Genomic DNA, 22,035 nt, shown 5'->3' with positions numbered 1-22,035 from the left:
CAAGTCCCATGCTCCCCAGTATAGGCTTTATGGTGGTCAGAGGACCCCTTCCTTCCCTTTTTTCACCAGTGGAAAACTGGTTGCATCCAGCCCATAGTCTTATTAAGACAACTCATGAAAGGGATGGGGATGGGTGGGGAAAATATTTATGTGGGTTGCTGTACTCAAACTATGGAACAGCACAAGAAACCAGAGCTAAGACTATGTGGGTGATTTAACAGCATCGAAGTATTTGACTGACCCCAACCATGAATGTTGTGGACTTGAAGTACTTGGGTTTCATGTAACTGAAGCCACTGTTGCATGTTTTTTTGCATTTGATCTAATTATTTAAACTATATTAAAAATAATTCCATCACCAATGTAACCATGTGCTTAAACTTTTTTACAAGCCAAGGTCACAAGGAAAGAGGAATTCATGAAAAAGGTTACCACAGCATGAGCCCTGCAGATGTATGACAGTAGGCTGCTATCAGAGCTGCGGTGGCTCAAGTGGTTAAGACGCTGAACTGCAGGCTGTGGAAGGTCAGTAGTTCAGCAGTTTGAGACCTGAGTGCCACATGAGGGAGTGAGCTCCCGTCTCTAGTTCCAGCTCCTGCCAACCGAGCAGTTCGAAAGCAAGAAATTGCAAGTAGATAAATAGGTACCACTTCGGTGGGAAGGTAACAGCGTTCCGTGTGCCTTGGTGTTTAGTCATGCCGGCCACATGACCATGGAAATGTCTTCGGACAACGCTGGCTCTTCGGCTTTGAAACGGAGATGAGCACCGCAACCCTAGAGGCGGATTCAACTGGCTTTCGAGCAAGGGGAACCTTTACCTTTACCTAGGCTGCTATCACTTCAACTAGTCTCATACACACAATTCTGTACATGTTGGGAGCGCAGCAGCACCCTTAAGGTAATTTAACAATTTGACTTGATTGCTTTTAAAAAATTAGCACTCTGTAGCACTGTATACAGAACTACTGGGGCAGACTTAACAGACCTACATTGTCACATATACAATATTATACACTTACGTGATATGTAAGGCATATTTATTTATTTTTAAGAACAAATCTCTTGAAAACAGCCACTATTAATTTTCACTTTAAATGCAATCAGAATACCATTGCGGACATAGCATACAAAGCTCACCTACGGACATGATTTCAGTACACACAGGCCCATAAAATGTGCCAGTTTAGAGATTACCACTTCAACCTTACACAACTGGATTGGACTGCCATAGCTTCTTAACCATTTAGCAAAGGATCCACACCATTAAACAGAAGGCAATACATTTTAAATATATGAATGATCAGAATTCATCAAAAAACTTAAACCTGTACATAGCAACACAGGTTTTATTTTAATAAGTTGGCAAAATAAGAAATGTTACCTGAAATAAGACCCCACCCTACAAGGAAACCTGCTGTTTCAGAAAAAAAAAATTAAAGGCACATTTGGCAGCTACTAAAAGTTGCATACATCTGGCACAAAATTTATTTTTACTTTCAATCATCTGGATACATGACTTCATGTTTGTTTTATAAAAAAATCAACTTGCAATATTGCAGCCATTGGCAGCTGAACGCATTCCCTTCTCTTTAAAGGCAAAAGGGGGATTTGTTCACAGTTGGCAGGGGGAAAAATGCACTTTAAGGTGTTGTTTTCATACATGGCTAACAAGATGTGGAATCCCCCCTCGCAAACTCTCAATTCTATTTTGGCTTTATATCTGTCAATAGGGCTAATTAGTACAGAAAAATAATCAAAGTGACCATTTATCAGTTTCAGAGGCCAATTTGTAAGCATTTGTATGTAAGTAATCTCCTGCAGCACCTCATTCTCTGAACTGAGCTTCAAGGAGAGAAAAGAAATCCAAATAAGCCATCACATTTAATCATTTATCCATGTAAATTGAATAAAGGTGACAGCAGGTCTCTCCCTTTCACTAACCAAAAGCATTTAACTTTGAGTAGTAAGAATTTCTCTTGAGCAACAGCAAGAAGGCAAGACTTGTTGACAGACGGGAAAGCATTCCGAAAACAAGCTGTCTCATTCCAACAAAAATTATTCCGGAACTTAGTTGAGGTCATATGCAAAGGAACCCAAGGTAACTTCTATCTGTGCAGAAGGTTGCCAGTGTTAACCACCGACACCCCTACAACAATCAGAAATGAGGCTAATTCATATTTTGAGACCTAATTGTATAAAATAATAGTTTCCTGAATTTATTAAGATGAGGATACACAAAGCTGCCTTATCCTGAATCAGAACCTTGGTCCATCAAGGTTAGTACTATCTCTTTAGCCTGGAAGCAGCTCTCCACATAACCTACAATCTGAATCCTTTTAATTGGGGATGGCAGGGATTGAACCTGGGACCTTCTGCATGCCAAGGAGATGGTCTACCACTAAGCCATGGCTCCTGCATTTCAAAAGTTAATGGCTGGAATGCCCTCCAAGAACAGAAAGGGTTTCTGCGTATGCCTGTTCCCACCACTAACCCCCAGTGCAGCCCTTGACTCTTCAAAGTGGCTTCTGGGTCACGAGGGGTTACTGCAAGGGTGGCAAGCTGGAAAAGGACCACTACGTGTAAACATCTTGATTTTGACCAGTTTTAGATAAATTACAGCAGATCTATTTGAAATCTTACAAGATTATATGAAAGCTTACAGTTTCAGTAAATCTAACTTCATGACAGCTACACTGCATCAGGAACAAGCCCAGCAAATGGCATGGGTACATGAAATCAAGCAACAACCCACCCACCCCCACTTTTGAAATGCAGGCCAAAACATGCCTTTTGACTTTCTGCTTATGTAGTCAATTCCCCCCCCCCCTCATTTATTTTAAAGTAAATGGTCTATTTATTTGATTTATATGCCACCCTCCCTGCTGAAGCAGGCTCAGGGTGGCTGGTTGTTGGCACACTAGATCCAGAGAATAAAAGTTTTCTGTTTTCCTTTCTAATAGAGGGCAAATCTGTTGAGAGTAAAAATCTGTTGTCAGAAAAAAAAGTATCCTATTTTACTGCATATAAGCCAATAATTAGATACCTTTCCATTTCTGCCTGACATACAATTCTGTAATTCTAAAGACTGATGCTCCTATACTAACAGACGTTGGTCCCATGAAAAAAGTACTTTCTTTGCCAGGTGAAGAATTCTCATAACTCAAAAGCGGCACAACAGAGATCAGCTCATCTATTTTGAGAAGAAGAAAGTTGGTTTTATACTCCACTCTTCATACCCGAAGGAGTCTCAGCGCAGTTTACAATTGCCTTCCCTTCCTCTCCCCACAAACAGGCACCCTGTGATGTAGGTGGGGCTGAGTTTTGAGAGAACTGTGACTGACCCAAGGTCACCCAGCTGGCTTCCTGTGGAGGAGTGGGGAATCAAATACAGTTTTCCAGATTAGAGTCTGCTGCTCTTAACCACTACACCAAGCTGGCTCTCTGTTGGTTGAGTCACTTAAAATTTTATAAAGCCACAGGTTAATTTACAATGACTGCTCTAACAAGATTTTGAGATAGATGATGAAGGAAGAATCAAAATTTACTTTCCAAGAAATTCTACAGTAAGAATTCTACATTTGGCAACAAGGAGTTATATGGAGATTTACTGATCATGGGGAGAACAAGCTAGTTTGACTTGTATGGAACAATTTTTTAACAGAAAGCTGATTGGGTTGAGTCTTGAGGCACAATCTATAAGTTGCTCTTCTACATCTAGTCCAGTGGGGCTTGTGGGAATTTTTTTCATCCTCTATTTGCTCTGGCTGGGATTTGAAATGACTGTGCAGCTAGTGCTGTAGAGACTCATGGAGATTTGGGGCTCGAGTCTCTTGAACAGAAGCCTATCCCCTTTAATGCAGAAATTACAAAATGGTCAAGGGCACTTTGATATGGCACGGAGGTGTGTCCACTGTTTAAAAGAAAAATTAAGGTTGCTTTCAATCCCAGTCTGATCTACCTGATCATTCATATTCAACGTATTTGGATTTGAACATTTCAAGTACTGCTGATTTTTGTTTCAGAACCTCACTATATCTGCCAAAAGAGATCCTGAAGGTGACATATCAGCACTCCTGCAGTAGAGCACTGATTTAGTAGCTCCTTAAGCCAATTTTTTAAAAAAAGTAATATGGAATCTAGAACTAAGTATCTGAGTAATTCCAAGCAAGGTAATTTTAACTAAAGGAAATGGTTGCAAACATTAAAGTAAACCTACTTTTTTTGAATGTGGTGATAGTTTCTTCTACTCAAGATAAGAGTAAGCCGCTGCTTTTGAATGCTAAACGGAATTAGCCAGTGCTGAGTCCATCCTTTACCTTTTCCTTTCAAAGGAAAGGTGGCTTGGCCAGGAAACTCATTTCATTTTGTTAGTAGAGCCTAGAAATACTTAAAATGAGTGGCTCACATGAAAACCAAGTTCTTATATATGAGACTATTGCCATTATTTACAGTGTTACAAACTAGAATAAAATGGGCCTAAGTAGGGACCCGCTGGCCAGCTTTCTCTGTATCATGAAGGCATATCTATAGTATCCCCTGGACCTCAGCTTAACATTTATTGCATATTTTCCCACAATGCCCTTCTTTTAATGTTGAGTGTGCACAAGATACTTATTACAGGATACACTGAGTGCAGATGAAATGAAAAGGTATTCTGAAATGCAAGACCACACTGCATAGTGCTGTAGAAATGACTCATAACAGCACGGTTCTACAGTGACAAGACACTGTTCTAGAGACATTGCTTTCTAGATTGCTGAAATGTAGTTTGGTTTTGACAAAGAGGAAACATCCTAAGACTCTTAATAACTAAGGATATGATACTGCACCATTCACAAATCCTAATTTAGCAGCAATGACTGTTTCTTCAATAAGTGGCATGCATTCCTGTCACAGTACTGGAATCAAAAGCGCAGTTCACAGGTCCATGGATAATCCAAGGCAGGGTATTCAGGCAGATTAGTTTCTCAAAACATATTTTTGGACAAGGTAATGTTAAGAGGTTTAACAGAGTTTGGAAATTTGTAATGCACACTGTTGTTTGATTGTGACTCATCCCCTAACTCACCTTTTATTTCAAATGCCAAACCTTGAATTTCTTCTCAGTTTGTTCTTTAAAGATTAAAACAATGAACTAGAAGAGGAGAGAGATGTGTGTACCACAGCATGCGCCTCCTTCTCAGTGCTTTAAACTGAAAAACTGAATCGTACATTTAGCAATGCAATAATTTAATATATGTCAGCCAGACAAAATATCTGTATCTTTATTTCAATTAAATTAAAAACAATTTGCAAGTATATTTATGCAACAGTCACTATATACATATGATTTATGCAACTACAAGGCAATTCTATGGGTGCTGATTATTTATCTACCTACTGCTAGTTAAAACATGGTAATAACTAGGGAATATGGCCAGTGGATCATCCTTTGCATTTCCATGGCATAGTCAAAGATGTTACACTACCAGCCACAAAGTGGGTTACTGGTAAACCTTAAGACCACCTAGTCTATATTTAACAGTCTTCTGAATGTAGGAACAGATTTTACTCTGAACAACAACAGTGTATCTCAGATTGCGTCATTCATCTAAGACTTAAATCTCACTTTTTTAAAGAAGGCAAAAGTTAAGCTTTCTGCTTCCTGACAATTTTTTTTTGAACTGGCACCATAAGGTTCATAAGGAAAGTACCTCTTTGGTGAAGCCTAGGTACCCATATATGTAGTAGTTAACTGTAACAGTTTGTAAACAGGGCTGTAGTACAGTGCTATGCCTTAGCTCTATGTTGGTTCAGTACCACAGATCTTCCTCACAGTCCAGTTGGTGATTTTAAATCAGGGAATGAAACAAAAGAAAATTTAAGATCACTGAGTTCCCTGTTTGAGATTTTGCTTTTTGAAAAATGCATGTTTTCACTTGAAGAACTCATGTTGCAGTGGACAGATGATTACAGGACCATATTTCCCATCCCTCGTTGGACATTACATGAAACAGTGTCTGCTTATTGGCTTGAAGAGATCTGAAGTCTGATTTCTGGTACATTCAGATGTCCAGTGACTTTAGAACAGTGCCCTGCATACTATACTAACAAACAGCAACAGTTTCACAATAAGGGGCCTGCTATTAATTTTTTGTACACCATGTATCAAATGTATTGTAGAGTCTTTAGTGTTAGGAGCAACACAACTCCTTGGTGCATCTATTGCCAGCAACAGACTTGCCACCAGGAAAAGCATGACCTCCAGCTCAAGAGAGAATTCAGGTGGAGTGGGCATTCTCCAGCAACGGGGGTCCATCACGATGCATGGATGGATGTGTGTGCTCCCTTTTGTAAGTTTTAGGAGGAAGCTTTGGGATATGTTGAGAAGTGCTTTGCCGTGGAGGAACAGGTGGCCCAGCAACAGAATGGAGGTCCGTATCTTGGGGTATCAAAGGAGGTGATGGTAAATGCCTCCGTGGTACGTGGGGAGAAGGTGTTTGAGGAGGCGGCGGAGTAAATGGAGAAGGACTATTGGGAAAGAAAGTGTTGCCAACTTCACTTTTTCTGCCTAAGGGTGGTGGCTGGAGATGTAGCGGTGAACTAGAGAACACATCAGGAGTTCGCACAGGTTCTCGTGGTGGCAAAACAGGTGGACTTTCTGGGGGGTCAGATATCGAGGTCCTGTCTGGTACTGAGTACCGTGGTGAATAAATCTTAGATGTTGGTTGCCGAGGAGGAATTGCTGGTGGACTGTCCAGATGGGCAGAAGAAATCTGAAATAGAGAAAATGTACTCATAAAATAGTCCAAAGGCCTCACTGTTAAATATGTGAAGACATTTTAAGCACATATTTAGGATTAGCCGGAAAGAGCTCAGGGCTATACATTTTTTCCCCTTTCACCATAGAACGGATAAATTCTAAAACTCTAGAAGGGAAAAAATTAGTTCATATGGCAGATCACTTTTGTTTCAGTTGCTAACATTCTTATGCAGAGGATGGTGTCCCGTACTGAGTAGGGACTCTTCCCATCCATCTCTGGAAGCAGAACATACAAAAGCTGCTTCCATATTCCACACTGAAAGGGTAGGGAAAACAACTGGATTTTCCTATTGTCAAAACACTGCTGCTTGAATGTTGGAGGAAAAGTGATGTGTGCAGCACTGCTTTAAAGGAGAATATGAGTTTTATTATGGGGCTAGAATATGGGGAAAAATTCATCCCTCATTGGTCCAGTCTAGCAACATTTTTTGCACTTCATTTACATTCTTAATGTGCAGTTGACAAAGTTAAAACATTCACTAAATAAAAAATATTATTTTACACTTCATGATATTTATACATTATTGCTCCATACTTCCAGTGTAGATCTTTGGACAAGGGATGACTGGGGAATCACCCCATTGTTATTTCACAGAGTAATGGATTACCTTTGAAGGAGAAGATTCTGCAGGCGCAGATTCTGGACGTCTTCGAGGAGGAATGGGAGGAGGAACAGTCATTTCATCAGAGCTTTTAGGAAAACTTATGGAGGACACAGAAGCAGACCCTGTGGGTATTCAGAAAACATGTTTATCCAATATGAATTTTTATTCTTTTCAAGTATTAGTATTTTTAATACTAAGCATGTATTAATTAAATACAGCATACAAACCACAGCTTAAAAAGTCACCATTGCAAACTTCCCACCCCTGTCTGAGTTGCTGTAATGTAAAAAAAAACCCTTTTGATTTTCTCACAAGCACAATGGCTGACGAGAAAAGAAATACTGATCAAAACAGCACAGTTTCCTAATATAGAAAATGGTTGGGAAACTCATAGAAGATGTGGGCTGCAGGCTTTTTGGATAAGAAGTAAGAACAGAGGAAGACATGCCACTGATAGCAAATACTAAAAAGTCATCTTATTTTGCTGATCTTCCTTTGGAAGTTCAGTGCAGTTTTCACAGAGTGCCCATGGAGGTTCCCACCGAGGCCTAGTCCAGTTTAAGAGATGTTTATCTTGAACAGGTAAGAGAATCTGTAACATGCTAGGCAAGCAGAGGATGAAAAGCTGAATAGTAAAAGGGCCAAAGAGGCAGGGGAATAAAGAGTCAGGAAGCCCAGAAACAATGGAATAGTGTACTGGGATGAGAAAGGAGGAACTAAGGCAAGGAGAGATGCAGGAGGCACAGCGTTAAATAAAATAGTAATGGGAAAAAATAGTAAAGGGAAGGAGATGACGGAAACTCCACAGAGGGACAAGCAAAGTGATCAGAAAGGGGAGGATGACAGGAAAGAGAACTGTGGAGGCACAGACAGTGGGGCAACTTGGCTATTATGCCTGCAGTCCTAAGAACACTTTCCTGGGGGTAACGGAATAAAATGGGACTTGCTTCTGCGTAGAACTTCTTTGGTCTGCTCTGTGCAGACTAAAATGTGAAATTTATATCATGTCAAACTTTTAGGGGGCAGCAAAACAGAACAGAAAGTGTATGCTGTAGCGGCATCAATACCAAAGAACGAGAATGGCAGACGACTGATCTTAATGGAAGCACTGTTATCAAGAATTTACTATAAGCAGGTGGCCTCCATAAGTAATCATCTGAAGTGGAAAAGAGTTTTGGGGATTTTTGCCTCCTTATTTATAAACTGAGGAGACCGTCTTCCTTGCACAAATGCTGTTTTATCCCTGTAATTGTGCCAACAGGTAGCTATGAATGCAAACAGAAACAAAAGAGATGGGATAATTAGGGTAAAAGTGAAATCCATAAAGGAAATTATCTGTGAATTTGGCTATTCATAGAAAAAAAAATATTTCTAGCTTTGGTAGGGCAGAGGCAAATGGGCAGTGAAATTAGTTACCACTGTCTTTAAAATCCAGTTACTAAGAGCAAGCAAGGGTTGTATTTCAGCCCTCCTTTCGAAATTAAGAACTGAACTGAGCTTAGCCAACAACTAGATTCCACTCCTACAGATCCGAAGTCAAATGACTTACACACTACTCTGCTTCTGACACCATCAAAAACAGACAATACAAATGATATAGGTTAAATCATTAAGGGGGATCAATCCTAACTTTAGCACCTACTTGAATGAAAAGGGGTTGAGGGATCAGAATCAAACACACTGCAGACATCAGTAGTGCTGGAAGTGGAAGATGGAGGAGGAGGTGGGGTGAGTGGTGTTCTTGGAGAGTTTGGTGCAGAAGCGGCACTCTCAGTTTCACTCTCTGGAACACGACTGTAACTGATTTTTCTTGGCTCCTGTTGCAGAGGTGTAGGGTGCCTCATTGTGCCTGGCCTTTGATTTGAAGGACGAACACCCGGAGATTTGAGAGAATAGTTGTATTTTTTTTGCTGCAGGGAAAAATCAATATATTTACAAATAGTTGTTTGAATATTTTCACTGTAAGATTACTTTCTTTTTAAAAAAACCATTAAATTTGTGCAGCTCCATAACTGAATTCCAAAGAAAAATAATGATTTATAGCAAAGACTTGTTAAGAACACAGTTTGAATACTCACAAATCTTGGGGGTGGCTTTACATTGCGTGGCTCTATTTCCAAGGACTTGTTGAATAGATAATCTGAAAATTCTTTTTCCATGGTGTTTCCCATTGGATTAAGATTTTCAAAAAACCTCTGCAACGAGAATATTCAGAATTATTAACGAACTGACCTTGAAGTCAATAATGCAAACTCTTGAGCAGCAAGGCAACATCCAGCCAGAAAAGTGATCCAAAGAAACCCAATAAAGCAGACACACCCTAGTACTCAAAATATTCTACATGCCAATTGCTCATGGTTTCCAACAAATATGTACATATATCCTATACAAAACAATGTTAGTGCAGGATTCTTCCTTCAGGAGAACAAGCCTCAGGACATTTTATAATAAAAACTGTGGACTGAAGACTGCTTTGACCCAATGAATGAGAAGATAACCAGGGCTATTCAGAACAGTCTAACAGAGGTACTTCTAAGTAATGAAAAAAATCCTGAGCTACTCTCCACTCCACATGTTATCAAGTTTTCTTCTTTCCTAAAAACAGAACACAGACTAGGAAGTGCATCAGAAACAGTGTATAAACAATCCTATGAAATAAGCTTCAAACAACAACACAGCCTTGAGTAAATCTTTTTCTGATATTTTCCTGGGTCTTCAGGGATGAAAAACTGCAGCAGCCAACTAAGTACTGGTACTACTGTTACCTCATGAGCAACCTGTTGGGGATCCCTGGTCTGAAAGAGTACTATTAAAATAACAAAATCACATCCAGTACACAACTGGTAAGGAAGCAATTCAAAAGAAGCTGCTACCAAGGAAGTGACAAGACCTTATTGGTATTTTCCAGGCATTTATTCAGCCAGATCAGATTAGAGAATCTGATTTGGCTACCAAAATAGCCGCACCCGAATAAAAGCCGATACAGGGCACAGCTAGAAGGCATTTAAAGAGTCAGCAGTCTCTTTAAATGCCTTCTGAACTAGGGATGGGTATGAACTGGGAAATTTAGCCATTTAAACCTAACAGCAGGGCAGGTGATCCCTTCCGCTGTTAGGCTGACATGGCTGGAAGCAAATTCATTGATCCCTTTTGGATGCGGGGGGAAGCAAAAGGGATCAATGAATTGGCTTCCAGCCATGTCAGCCTAACAGCGGACAGGCTCACCTGCCTGGCTGTTAGGGAACTCTGAAGGCACTGAAAATTTAAATTCCTTCTGAACTCCATTATACCCTATGAAGACGGTCCCCACAGGGTATAATGGAGCTGAATAAATTCGGGTTCCCTGAATATTTACCCAAATCCCAATACAATACTGATATTGGGATTCAGGAATATTTGGGAATACCTATATTTTTGTGGTCCAACAGACCCAAATAGGAAAAATACAGATTTTTTTCCCCATACCCCTATGCGCTTAAAGTGCCTAAGGAAACCAGAATTCAGATCCCTGCTCTTCCATGAAGCTCCACTAGGTGACCTTGAACCAGTCACTCACTTGCAGACAAACTAACCTCAAAGGGTTATTGTGAGGACAAAATGGGAAAAGGAATGATGCACATCACCCTAAGTTTATGGGAGGAAGTGGAGGGGGGGGAATAAAAAATAAAAATGAACATGGAAGTTGATCTGAAATATTAAAAACAGAATCTCTCCTACCCTGATGTCGGTTTCTACTCTTAGGCAGTATGGTTGATTTTGGTACTGTTGGATTTCCCCTGTTATCTCAGCCACTTTCCTCCGCTTGCTGAAATTGATGAGCTCTTTCCCGTGTCGTTTTAGAAATTCGGGATTGCCTTCTTCTGTTTTCAAGATGTTGGTTAAATAAATTCCTAAAAATGCACAAAATAAATCAGTTTTTGTGTTTCAACAGCAAACTGCCAAACAAGATTTGAGCTAGATGGATAACTGGGAAAAAACAGGTTGCTTACCTGTAACTGGTGATCTTCGAGTGGTCATCTGTGCATTCACACCCATGGGATACAGTGCGCATGCACTGGATCGATTGGCGTTGTAGCAAGCTCTTAACAGATTTTCACGCCCAGACGTCGGGCATGCGCAGGAACCCCACCACGCATGCCCAGAGGGGTGGGCGCGGACATCCCGCCAGTTTCTTTGAACCGCCGCAAATCAACCCCTATGGAAAATGTAGAAGCTGACAGCAGCGGGGAAGGAGGGCGGTTTGTATGAATGCACAAATGACCACTCGAAGATCACCAGTTACAGGTAAGCAACCTGTTTATCTTCGACGTGGTCTCTGTGCTTCACACCCATGGGAGATTAGCGAGCAGTGGCCTACCTGGAGGAGGGTGCTGGCAGGTCATTACTGCGAAGCCGAGGATAAGATGTGACGTCCCATGTTGGTACGAGAGTTCTTTCAGACGTCTAGGGTGTAGTGCCTTATGAACGTGTTTGGCGTAACCCACGTAGCGGCTCTGCAAATGTCCATTAAGGGAACTCCCTGGAGGAAGGCAGTTGAGGCTGCAACAGCTCTGGTTGAATGAGCCCTGCTTGGCAATAAGGTAGCAGAGGTGGATGAGACCCGCAATCCACCTTGGTAGGTGCTGAGCCATGATGCGAGTGCCCAGTCTTGCTGGTGCATAGGAGACGAGAAGTTGAGAGTCACGTCTCGTTGGACGGGTTCTATTTAAGTAAAACAGGAGCGCACGCTTCGTATCCAACGTGTGTAACAGCCTCTCCTCTGAGGATGTTGGCGCCGGGAAGAAATCCTGGAGGAAGACCTCTGCCTGTAGGTGAAATTCTGACACTACCTTTGGCGGGAACGAGATGTCAGGTATGAGGTGGACGCCGTCTGGAGCGGCTCAAAAGGTTTCCTGGTGAGTTGGCGAAGAACCAGGGGAAGGTCCCAGGGGACGACAGGAGTTTTGATGGGAGGGTAAAGGTGCAACAGTCCCTTAAAAAAAGTTTAGAAAGTGGATGCGAGAACAGTGTGCATCCCTCAACTTGAACATGGTAGGCCGAAAGTGCGGCCAAATAAACCCTTAACGAGGAATGTGAAAGTCCCGAGTCAGCAAGAGACAGGAGGAAATCGAAAACTTTCTCGAGACCTGCGGAGGTGGCTCGAGGGGCATCGTCACCCAAAGAGGAACAAAATTTTTGCCACTTGAAATGATACAACTTCCGCGTAGTGGACTTTCTGGAGTTTAGCAAGACATTTGCTATGCAGGCGGAAAAACTGTTGATGCTACTCTCCAGGCTGTCAACTTCATTCGTGGCACGTCGTGCTATAGGAGGGGGGACTCAGTTAGGAACAGGAGGTCTCCCCCCCCCCAAAAAAAACCTTTTATTTTGGATATAACATGTTCAACATTAAATTACATTCTTTTAATTCCATATCCATTTCTTTTACCTCCCCCCCCTTTGGTGGCTTCCCGCAACGCTTCTCCCTGCCCACAAATTTTGTAATTCCATTTATCTTTCCCTTTTTCATTTTACGTTCCAAGGTAACAATCTTATTTTATACAATTCAAATCTTTCTATAATTCAACCCTTAGTAATTGTCCAAACAAAGTAAAGCATTGTTAACATCCCAGTTATTTTCTAAATATTCTTTAAAGTCTTTCCATTCTTCAAAAAATTCTTTGTCTTCTTTATTATTCAATTTCTTTGTTCGTTTGTCCATTTCTGCCATAAATAGTACTTTCTGTATCCATTCCCATTTATCAGGTATTCTATCTTGCTTCCAAGATTGTGCATAAGTCATTCTCGCTGTGGTAATTAAATATCACAACAATGTCTTTTTTACTACATTTACTTCTTCCATCTTTAGACCTAAAAGTAGTATTTCCGGTTCTTTTTTAAAAGTACATTTTAAATTTTTTTGCATCTCTTCATGAATATGGAACAGGAGGTCTTGTGCTGGAGGAAACTGGTGGTAGACCCCCGCTGACAGATTGAGGATGGTTGAGAACCATGGTTGCCTCAGCCACCACGGGTTTATGAGGACGCAGTCCTCTCTGTCGCTGATGATTTTGCAGACCACTCTCAGAAGCAGAGGCAGTGGAGGGAAGAGGTAGAGAAATCTTCTGGACCACGGATAGAGGAGACCGTCACCTAGAGGCTGTGGGTCCCTGCCACCTCGGGTGCAGAACAGAGGGCACTTTTTGTTCGCCCTGGTGGCAAAAACATCTATCTGGGGGAACCCCCACCTGCGGACAAGTGGGAGAAGGTACGTTGGATTCATTTCCCACTCGTGGAGACTGAGTCCTGCCCGACTCAGGTGGTCTGCCTGTACATTCATGTGCCCTGGGATGTCCGTGACGACTAGGAAGACGTTGTGGGCGATGCAGAAGTCCCATAACTGGAGGGCAGTAGTATTGTCCATGAGGACTGTGACACATTTCCCCTCGATCAGGGGTAGGAAACTGGTGACAGCGAACTGTATCGCAAGCAGTTCCAGGAAATGTATGTGCCAATTTAGTTTTGTCCCATCTGCCTCTGACACAAAGTCCCATCATGTGGGCGCCCCAGCCCGAGAGGGAGGCGTCTGCCGTTAGGGTCATTTGGGGTGATGGAGGATGGAAGGGTGCTCCCTGGAATAGGTTGGAAGGGACAGTCCACCAAAGAGTCCCGTACTTTGACAGGTATGAATAGGTGGGTGGTGTGTGTGTGTCTCTCTCTGGATTGAAATTGCGGATAAACCATAGTTGCAGGTGATGCATTTTTAATTTGGCAAAAACCAGGACTGATGTAGTAGTGGCCATGAGGCCAAGTAGCCTTTGTATTTGAAAGGCCGTCAGTGAGGGCCGGGTACGGATGACAGTGGCTAGGTTGATGATGTCGGCTGCCCTGTTTTGTGGCAGGTAGGCTGTGCAAATCGTGGAGTCCAGTAGCACACCGATGTAGTGTATTTTCTGGACCGGTTGAAGTTGAGACTTTTCCAGATTGACTTGTAGACCCAGGTTTTCCAGGAGGACCAGTGTCTCGTTCTTGTTTGAGACTAGGGCGTCCCTGGAAGTCGCTACCAAGAGCCAATCATCGATGTACGGGGTAGATGGAGATACCCTTGAGATAAAGGAAGGCCGCGACCACCACCATCGTCTTTGTGAAGACTCTTGGTGCACTTGAAAGGCCGAATGGCAGGGCTGCATATTGGTAATGATGTTGACCAATTGTGAAGCGTAGGTATTGGCAGGAGTAGAATCCCTTGCCCTGTAGATGCAGTGGCACCGGCTCGATGGCTCCCTGTTGCAGAAGGACGGACACTTCTTCCAGGAGGGCTGGAGAAGGGGGTGTGGAGACGAAGACAGAAGTTATGGGGTTCTGAATGAATTCTATGCAGTAGCCCTGGGTTAAAATGGACAGCACCCATTCGTCTGTGGTGATGAGGTGCCAGGTTTGGAGGAAAGGGGTTAGACGGGTTGGATGTGACTGGGAGATATGGAAGTCAAAAACCCTGCTTGGCGGACTTTGCCTGCTTACTGTGGGAAGACTGTTGTCCCGATCCAAATTTAGGTTTCTGGAATGTGGGTTTCTGGCCTCCAGAGGATGTATGTGGCTTCCATTGCCGGTTAGGAGATTGATGGTTGGGGTGGGTTTTTGTCAGGGTCTGGACCAGGGACGAGGTCGGTAATGTTGCCTCATGGATGAGGAAACGCCCAGAGCACAAGAAGCTTTTATGCTTTTATCCATATCTTGTAGTATGGTGTCTGTAGTACTGTTGAACAGACCAAGGCCATCAAAGGAGAGGTCCTCTATGTATTACCTAGTATCTGGCTGTAGATTGGTGTTGCGTAGCCAGGAATGGAAGTTCAGCAAGCCTTTCCCACAAAGTGTACTGGTATCTACTCATACACGCTAAGTAATTGGTGGTCTTTACTCCTAGTGCTCCCGTAGAGTAGAAACGTTGTCTGAATGCATCTAACTTTCTGCTCTCCTTGTCTGAAGGTGCAGAATGTGTTCTCTTGGACTTCGATGAGGATGTGACTACCATGGAGGATGGGCAAATAAGAATTCTGCTCCTGTTTCTTGGACTCTGTACATATGGTCCAAGCGACGTGTGGACACTGGAGCTGATGATGGTTTATCCCATGGGATCTTTGCTGCCTGTAACAGGACCGTAGACATGGGCAGTGCTATAGCCGTCGATGTATCTAGCTGGACGACATCGAAGACGGCATCTGTTACCTGTGGATGTGGTTGTACGACTGAAAGGCCAATGGAGTGTGCCATTCTTTTTATAAGGTCTCCGTAGGAGGTTAAATTATCAGACGGAGATATAGGTTGGTCATCGGCTACTCCCTGGTTAGGAGATGGCTGGTCAGGGGAGCTGTGGACAACTGAAGCCCCTGTATCAGAATCCTCATCCACAGAGTCAGAAGAATCGGGCTCTGGCAATTGTACCGGAGTGGTCTTGACCTGACTGGTTGGATCTGTTGACGGTGGGATAGGGGGACTGGGAAGACGATATTGATCCGGTCGATGTCGATGAGGGTCATCAGATGGATGATCTGGTGGATGGAAGAGAGACGCCAAAGGCCTTGATCTATAGGGTGACCGTGATTTATGGGTAGAGTAACAATCCCAATCACAGTAACCTGCTGGAGTCAACCATGGCATGGATGTGGGTGGATAAGCCCCATAAAGATAACGCAGTTGGCGGTGATCCCAGGAGAGAGGAGGTGGCGGGGACAGGAAGACTCGTGGGGATCTACTCCTAGAGCGGGAGCATCTGGGAGACAGTGTAGGATCTCGTCTCTGTGTGCGGCCCCTATTAGCCCAATCATCGATATCGAAGGGCCGATCCTCGGCGAACAGACAGGGAGGATGACGTTGAGTGCTTTTAGGGATCTGTCGATGCCGAGCCACATCGATATCGGCATGGCACTCCAAGACCGTCAATGTCTATGACTGAGTAGAGGGAGAGCGATCCGTGCCCAGGGGACAACTGAGGATCTCAACATTATCGATGTCGGAGAAAGGACGCGTATCGACCAGCGTGTCATGGTCTAGCTGGTATATGGGAGGATCCAGTAGCTGGATGGGCGGTATCGGTGGAGCGATCGGAGCCTCCGATGCGATACTGCCGTTGGAGCAGGGGGCACGTTAGGTGCAGTACCTGCTACATTCCCAGACTTTGCCGCCTTTAGGGCCTTAGAGGAGCCCTTTTTGGCTGACTTGTGCTCTTTACCCGTCTTCTGTTTCCTTTTCACAGGCGTCGATGCCGAAGACTGCGCCGTCAGTGCCAAACGCTTCGATGTCGACTGAATGATGTCGGACGAGGGCTTCGAAACCAGAGCTGTCGATGCTGATAGTCTTACCGGCCCTTCTGAGTCCATGACTGAAACAGAATTTAGCGCTGACTCTAGTAACGCTACTCGGAGTTGCGCCGCTCGGTTTTTTCTAGTTTGATTGGAAAACTTGCCGCACTGTCGACAGGACTCTGGTCGGTGCGTCTCGCCAAGAAAAAAAATGCAGAGGTTGTGGCCGTCAGGTGGAGCGAGCTTACTGCCACAATCCCTGTAACGCTTGAAAAAGCCCCACTTCGTCTCCATAAAATAAGCAAAACAGAGAAGAAAAAGAGGTGGTGGTGGTGGTGGTGAAGCATGAAGGCCAGAGTGAGGTAAACAAAAAAACTTCCCCCAAAACTAAACAAAGTTCTTCTTTTTTTAAAAGAAACAACAAAACAACAAAGGTAGAAGCGAAAAACAAAGAAAACTGAGGAGAAAATCGAAGAGCTCTGAGGAGAAAAAAAGCTACCGATCAGACCGACGAAAGGAAGGTGCTTCCAGCACGGCGGAAAGAAAGGAACTGGTGGGATGTCCGCGGCCACCCCTCTGGGCATTCGTGGTGGGGTTCCTGCGCATGCCCGAGGTCTGGGCACGAAAATCCGTTAAGAGCTTGCTACAACGCCGATCGATCCAGTGCATGCGCATTGTATCCCATTGGTGTGAAGCACAGAGACCACGTCGAAGATGCTTAAATATACACTCTGGCAATTTATAAAAAAAGATATATAGAACATGTTTGCAGAATGACCCCTCGCTTTGTCACCTGTGATGAGTAAGAATCATTACCTTGCAACCAGGCAGCTAAGTTTTACAGAACTTGATCCTTTTAGGATACCAGTTTTGTCACAACAGGTAAGTACATACAAAATGTGAGCTGGTAACTCTACTGGATTGAATTACACAGCTGATACTAGCATCAAATACTCTGCACACTTATTCACCAGGAAATCAGGAACATGCATTTCCAAAAAAGGTAAAAACTGAATTTTACTTTAGAATCTAAAATCTGAATATACCTGCAAAACATAAAATGTTCTCTTCAAAATGTGTGCAGACTGGGCTTAGTACAGAAGAAGGAAAAAGTTTTTCCAAGTTAAGAAATTCTTTCAATGCCTCTAGCTCTTACAGCCAAAAATAAATAGTGATTTTACTGATTGATCTGTAGCTTGTTTATTCGAATGCTAATATCTGTGACCATTTTCATAGAGCATAAAGCTAACATACCAAAGAAAGGCACACATGGAGGATTAATAGACCTGAGTTTTGCCAAGTATTTCTTATGATGATCTTCACTCAGTTCATGAGCTTCTTCTAAAATCTTCTTCTGGCGGCTTGGGATTTGCTGAAGATAAAACACGTAAAGGATAGTTTTTGCTCTAATATCAAACAACAGCACACGGATTTTAGCAAGATCTACCCCTGATTTGATGAGTTTTGAAAATTCCCTCATTGAGCTTTATTCTATATCAAAATAAAATTACAGCAGTAATAAAGGCACAAAACCTAAATATACTGACTATAAATCAACTGCTGCTTAACTCAGTGGGGATCACAGTTGATTGACTAAGTTTAGGACAAGGATTTAGTTCTTTTTCCATACAGGTTGGAAAGATTTCACTAGAGACATGGAGAGTCTATGAATCTACTTGTGTTCATGCACCTGAGGAAGCAAGCTCTAGCCCAGAGAAGCATGTGCCACAAACACTATCAAGTTTATTAAGGGGTCATATAACTGTTTTTGTTGAGGAAGACTAAACTGGCTGCCCTTCTGGAATTTGGCTTCTACTGAAGCATACGTCTGGGAATGGAAAAAGAAAAACAGACTATTCTGAAGAACTCCTGTTAACTCTATTAAATCCACTGAACCAACATTGCAGTGCATTCTTCCTCCAGAGGCCACCATTTAACAACAAGATAAATGTACAAATAAAGACTATAAGGACAGCTGGAAGAATGCTTGTGACAGGGAAGATGATAAACATCATAATTTTGGATTATATTATCTTCCATGTCACAAGCAGCTTTTCCTTCTGTCCCTCTTACAGTTTCTACTTCCGCAGCATATGGGCACCATCAAACATTTTAATGTAGATAATTTATAACTTGTGTTATCAGCACACAGGCTCTTGAGGAAAATACATTACAAACTTTCTACAAGGAAAATAGTTCCACTGAAAGAGTTACTTTCCTGTAAACAAAATTTGTGCGTGCATGTGTATGTATTCTGCTACTCATCTTTATCACCTTACACTTATGAAACACTCCTCATCAGCTTGGAAGCAGAAGATCATCTCTGGAGTCATGCTAGCTTTGGAGTCATTCACAGGAGCTCCAAAGCACAGGCCAAGTTTACAAAGAACACTAGGGTTTGACCATATTGTATTGCACTTCAAAGGTGCTCTGGGAGGAATTAGTTTTTGGCACTGCAGCATGCTTTAGAGGTGCTCTGAAGCTCTATGTGATGTTGCAAGCAAAAAATTGTCTCTTATTACAGATTCTGACTAGCTAGCTACCAATGCCAGACACAATACGTTACCCCCCAGCAAGGGAAAGACAGTAATCTGGGTGGTTGTGGACCTATTTTCCAAACAGGCACATTTTATTCCTTATAAGCAACTGCCCACAGCCATGGCCCTGGCTAATGCATCACATTGTGAGACTGCATTCAGTTTCAGCTAAGGTAATATCAGACGAGGGGCTCAGTTCATTGCTAAGTTCTGGAAAGAGCTCCTGCAGGTTCTCGGCACTGAGAAGGGCCTCAGCAGCACTCACCATCCTGAGACTGATGGTCAGACCAAACGGGTCAACCAGGTGGTAGAACAATTCACAAGGTGTTTCACTATCAGTAGAATGATTGGGTCGAATTGTTACCTTATGCAGAATATAGTTATAACAATTCTGTTCCTAGTTCTACCGGACTGTCTCCCTTTAAGGCCTTGCATGGCTACGAGGGGGCCCCTTTACCCACGTTGGGGACTCCCCCCCCAAAGATCTCCAGATTTGGTGGAAATGTCTGAGTGACCACTGGTCTAGCATCCAAAAGACTTTGGACAAAGCGAAAACGGATTACAAAACTCAAGCTGATAAAGGCAGGGCTCCTGAATGGGACTTGCAACCAGGGGACACAGTATACCTACTAAAAATTTAAAAGGCCTCTAGCCTCAAAGGAAATTGAGCTGGAACTATATTGGGCCTTTCAAGGTGTTGCACAAAATCAATGATCTGACTGTTGAACTTGAGCTGCCTAAATCACTCAAAGATGTGCATCCTGTTTTTCCAGGTCTGAACAAGTGGAGACCTCGACCTCCAGCACCTCCTCCTCTGATGCAGAATGGTGAGCCACACCATGAGGTGGCTCAAATTTTGGACTCTAAGTTTATGCGTGGTAGTTTGTACTATCTTATCCAATGGAAAGACTTTGACCCCTCTCATAATGAATGGGTGACTGTCATGTACACACTCCTAAACTTCAACGCAGTTTCCACAAAATGTACCCCAATAAACCTGGTGGGTGAGATCTTGAGGGAGGCAGTAAGTCAGCTAGGCCTCTAGCTGCCATGGAGTGAGGAGGATGCCTTTGGAAGTTTAGGTTTCCTTTCTCTGTGCCCTTAGTGTTTCTTTATCTCTGTAACATGAGCGTTTGGCCTTGGTGTCTAGCACGGCTTTTTCCTGAAAAACTAGACCTGTTAGCTTTGGCGGACTTTTACCTATTCTGTGATTGGCTCCAGGCCATCAGGGGACCTTGCTTGAATTATGTATATCTGCTTGCTTCACATGCTTATTGCCAGTTCTAAGACGAGATGTGTAAAGACAATCTGCATACTTCAATGTTTCAATGAACTTTACTTCTTTGCAAGAAAGTTATTGGGAACTGATTGCTGCAGGAGTCTGACATACCTGCGGGTTCGTTTTCCCCCTTAACACTGAAGTGCTTTCCACACAGAAAATGTATACTGTTTGAAGATTCATTTGCCCTTTGAGCCACTGCAGCCTTAATTTCTCATGGAAAGAAAAAAGGCCATATTACAAGACAGGCTCAGTGAAGGGGGGAGGGATGCGCAGCCTGCCCATTGCAACATCATACACAAATAATTATGTTTACCTGAGTACGAAAAGTCAATGGCAGCTTTGTGCCCATTATGTGGGGCAAAACAAACATTCTTACAGATTTTTCAAGGGATGGTATAAATATTTTAACTTAACAAATACTGCTAAGGAAACAGGTACCTTTACATCAAGTACCTTAAACCACTGCAATCTCCATATCTATGATCTGACTTACTTCAAATGTATGATCCAATCTGTAAATAGGAGCAGAGTTGATAGCGCTAACAACCTCAAGTACACCATTAAAATTGTTTAGTTCTTGGAAAACTTGCAAGATCTCAATTATCCGATTTACTACAATTACTCTTTCTTCTAGATTCTCTGTTTCTACGATGCACCTAAGTGTACAAAAAAGAGAGAGTTTCTTACTTTATTTGTTCCATAATTCAAACAAAGATTTTTGTCAAAAAGAATTCCTGAAACTTGTGTCTCTTTATTCAACATTTCCAAAACGGTTGAAAGCTTAGGCATTTTTTTTTTCTGAATTAACAGCTGGAGACATTACACTTGAGCACTTAAAATATTTTACTGTGTCATTGTTTAAAGAGTGGTTTGAAATATGAGGTAGACATTTTTCCAATGCTTTTTTTCTGTGGAGAATTTTCCATTTTTCTAAAGATACACTGTTTCATAAAATTAACAACAATTAATCAAGGCCATTTTCAGTTCATTATTAGGGAAGAGTGGCAGTTTCAAAGTTGTGACTGATGTTCTTCAGGTGATTACACTTAAGAAACTGTCAGAGAGTACATGAATGTTTTATTGAGCTGTAAACTGGAGGGGGGATAAAACCACAAATAATAATCAAGTTATGGAATTCAGTTGATTGGCTGTGCAAGTCAAATCAAAACCAAAGCTAGAATTCTTATTTGTATGTCTCCTCTCACACGGTGGAAAGGATGCTGTGATCACCCATCTGATATGGAATTAACACCAAATGCAAACAGTGCTACAAAGAGTAACAAGGAAAGTTAGGTGCCCCAGCAACTTCCATGGAATAGAGTTAAATTCTGTTGAAATAGATGAGTGGACTAATATGTCTACAGCATATCAACCACATAACTTTGGCTTTGCTAAAGTTAGTGTAAACAGTTTTCAGGGTCTTTGTTTCCCCCCTCAAATGTAAAGACTATAAGGTAATAACATACTATATAGTTTTTACATTTTTAGAGTATTACAAGAAAGGGGACCCGCAAAAATCGCGGGGGGAAGA

The 22,035-nt window shown here is 42.5% G+C and overlaps 1 protein-coding gene across 1 annotated transcript in view; it reads right to left on the bottom strand.

Moving 5' to 3' along the window:
• Positions 1 to 5,286: 5,286 nt before the first annotated feature.
• SOS1 (SOS Ras/Rac guanine nucleotide exchange factor 1) overlaps positions 5,287 to 22,035 on the bottom strand; it is a 73,999-nt gene continuing 57,250 nt past the window's right edge. Inside the window, exons 16-22 of the mRNA XM_015418059.1 lie at positions 20,998 to 21,160; positions 17,940 to 18,057; positions 11,125 to 11,297; positions 9,486 to 9,602; positions 9,050 to 9,317; positions 7,411 to 7,529; positions 5,287 to 6,755 (exon numbers count right to left, since the gene is read on the bottom strand). Coding sequence (XP_015273545.1) covers positions 6,261 to 6,755; positions 7,411 to 7,529; positions 9,050 to 9,317; positions 9,486 to 9,602; positions 11,125 to 11,297; positions 17,940 to 18,057; positions 20,998 to 21,160 — 1,453 coding nt within the window. The 3' untranslated portion in view covers positions 5,287 to 6,260. The remainder of the gene's footprint in view (positions 6,756 to 7,410; positions 7,530 to 9,049; positions 9,318 to 9,485; positions 9,603 to 11,124; positions 11,298 to 17,939; positions 18,058 to 20,997; positions 21,161 to 22,035) is intronic.

This window comes from Gekko japonicus, unplaced genomic scaffold (assembly GCF_001447785.1).
Source record: "Gekko japonicus isolate JY-2015 unplaced genomic scaffold, Gekko_japonicus_V1.1 scaffold1394, whole genome shotgun sequence".
In the NCBI taxonomy this organism is placed as follows: Eukaryota; Metazoa; Chordata; class Lepidosauria; order Squamata; family Gekkonidae; genus Gekko; species Gekko japonicus.
This window is presented reverse-complemented; position numbering and strand designations above follow the sequence as displayed.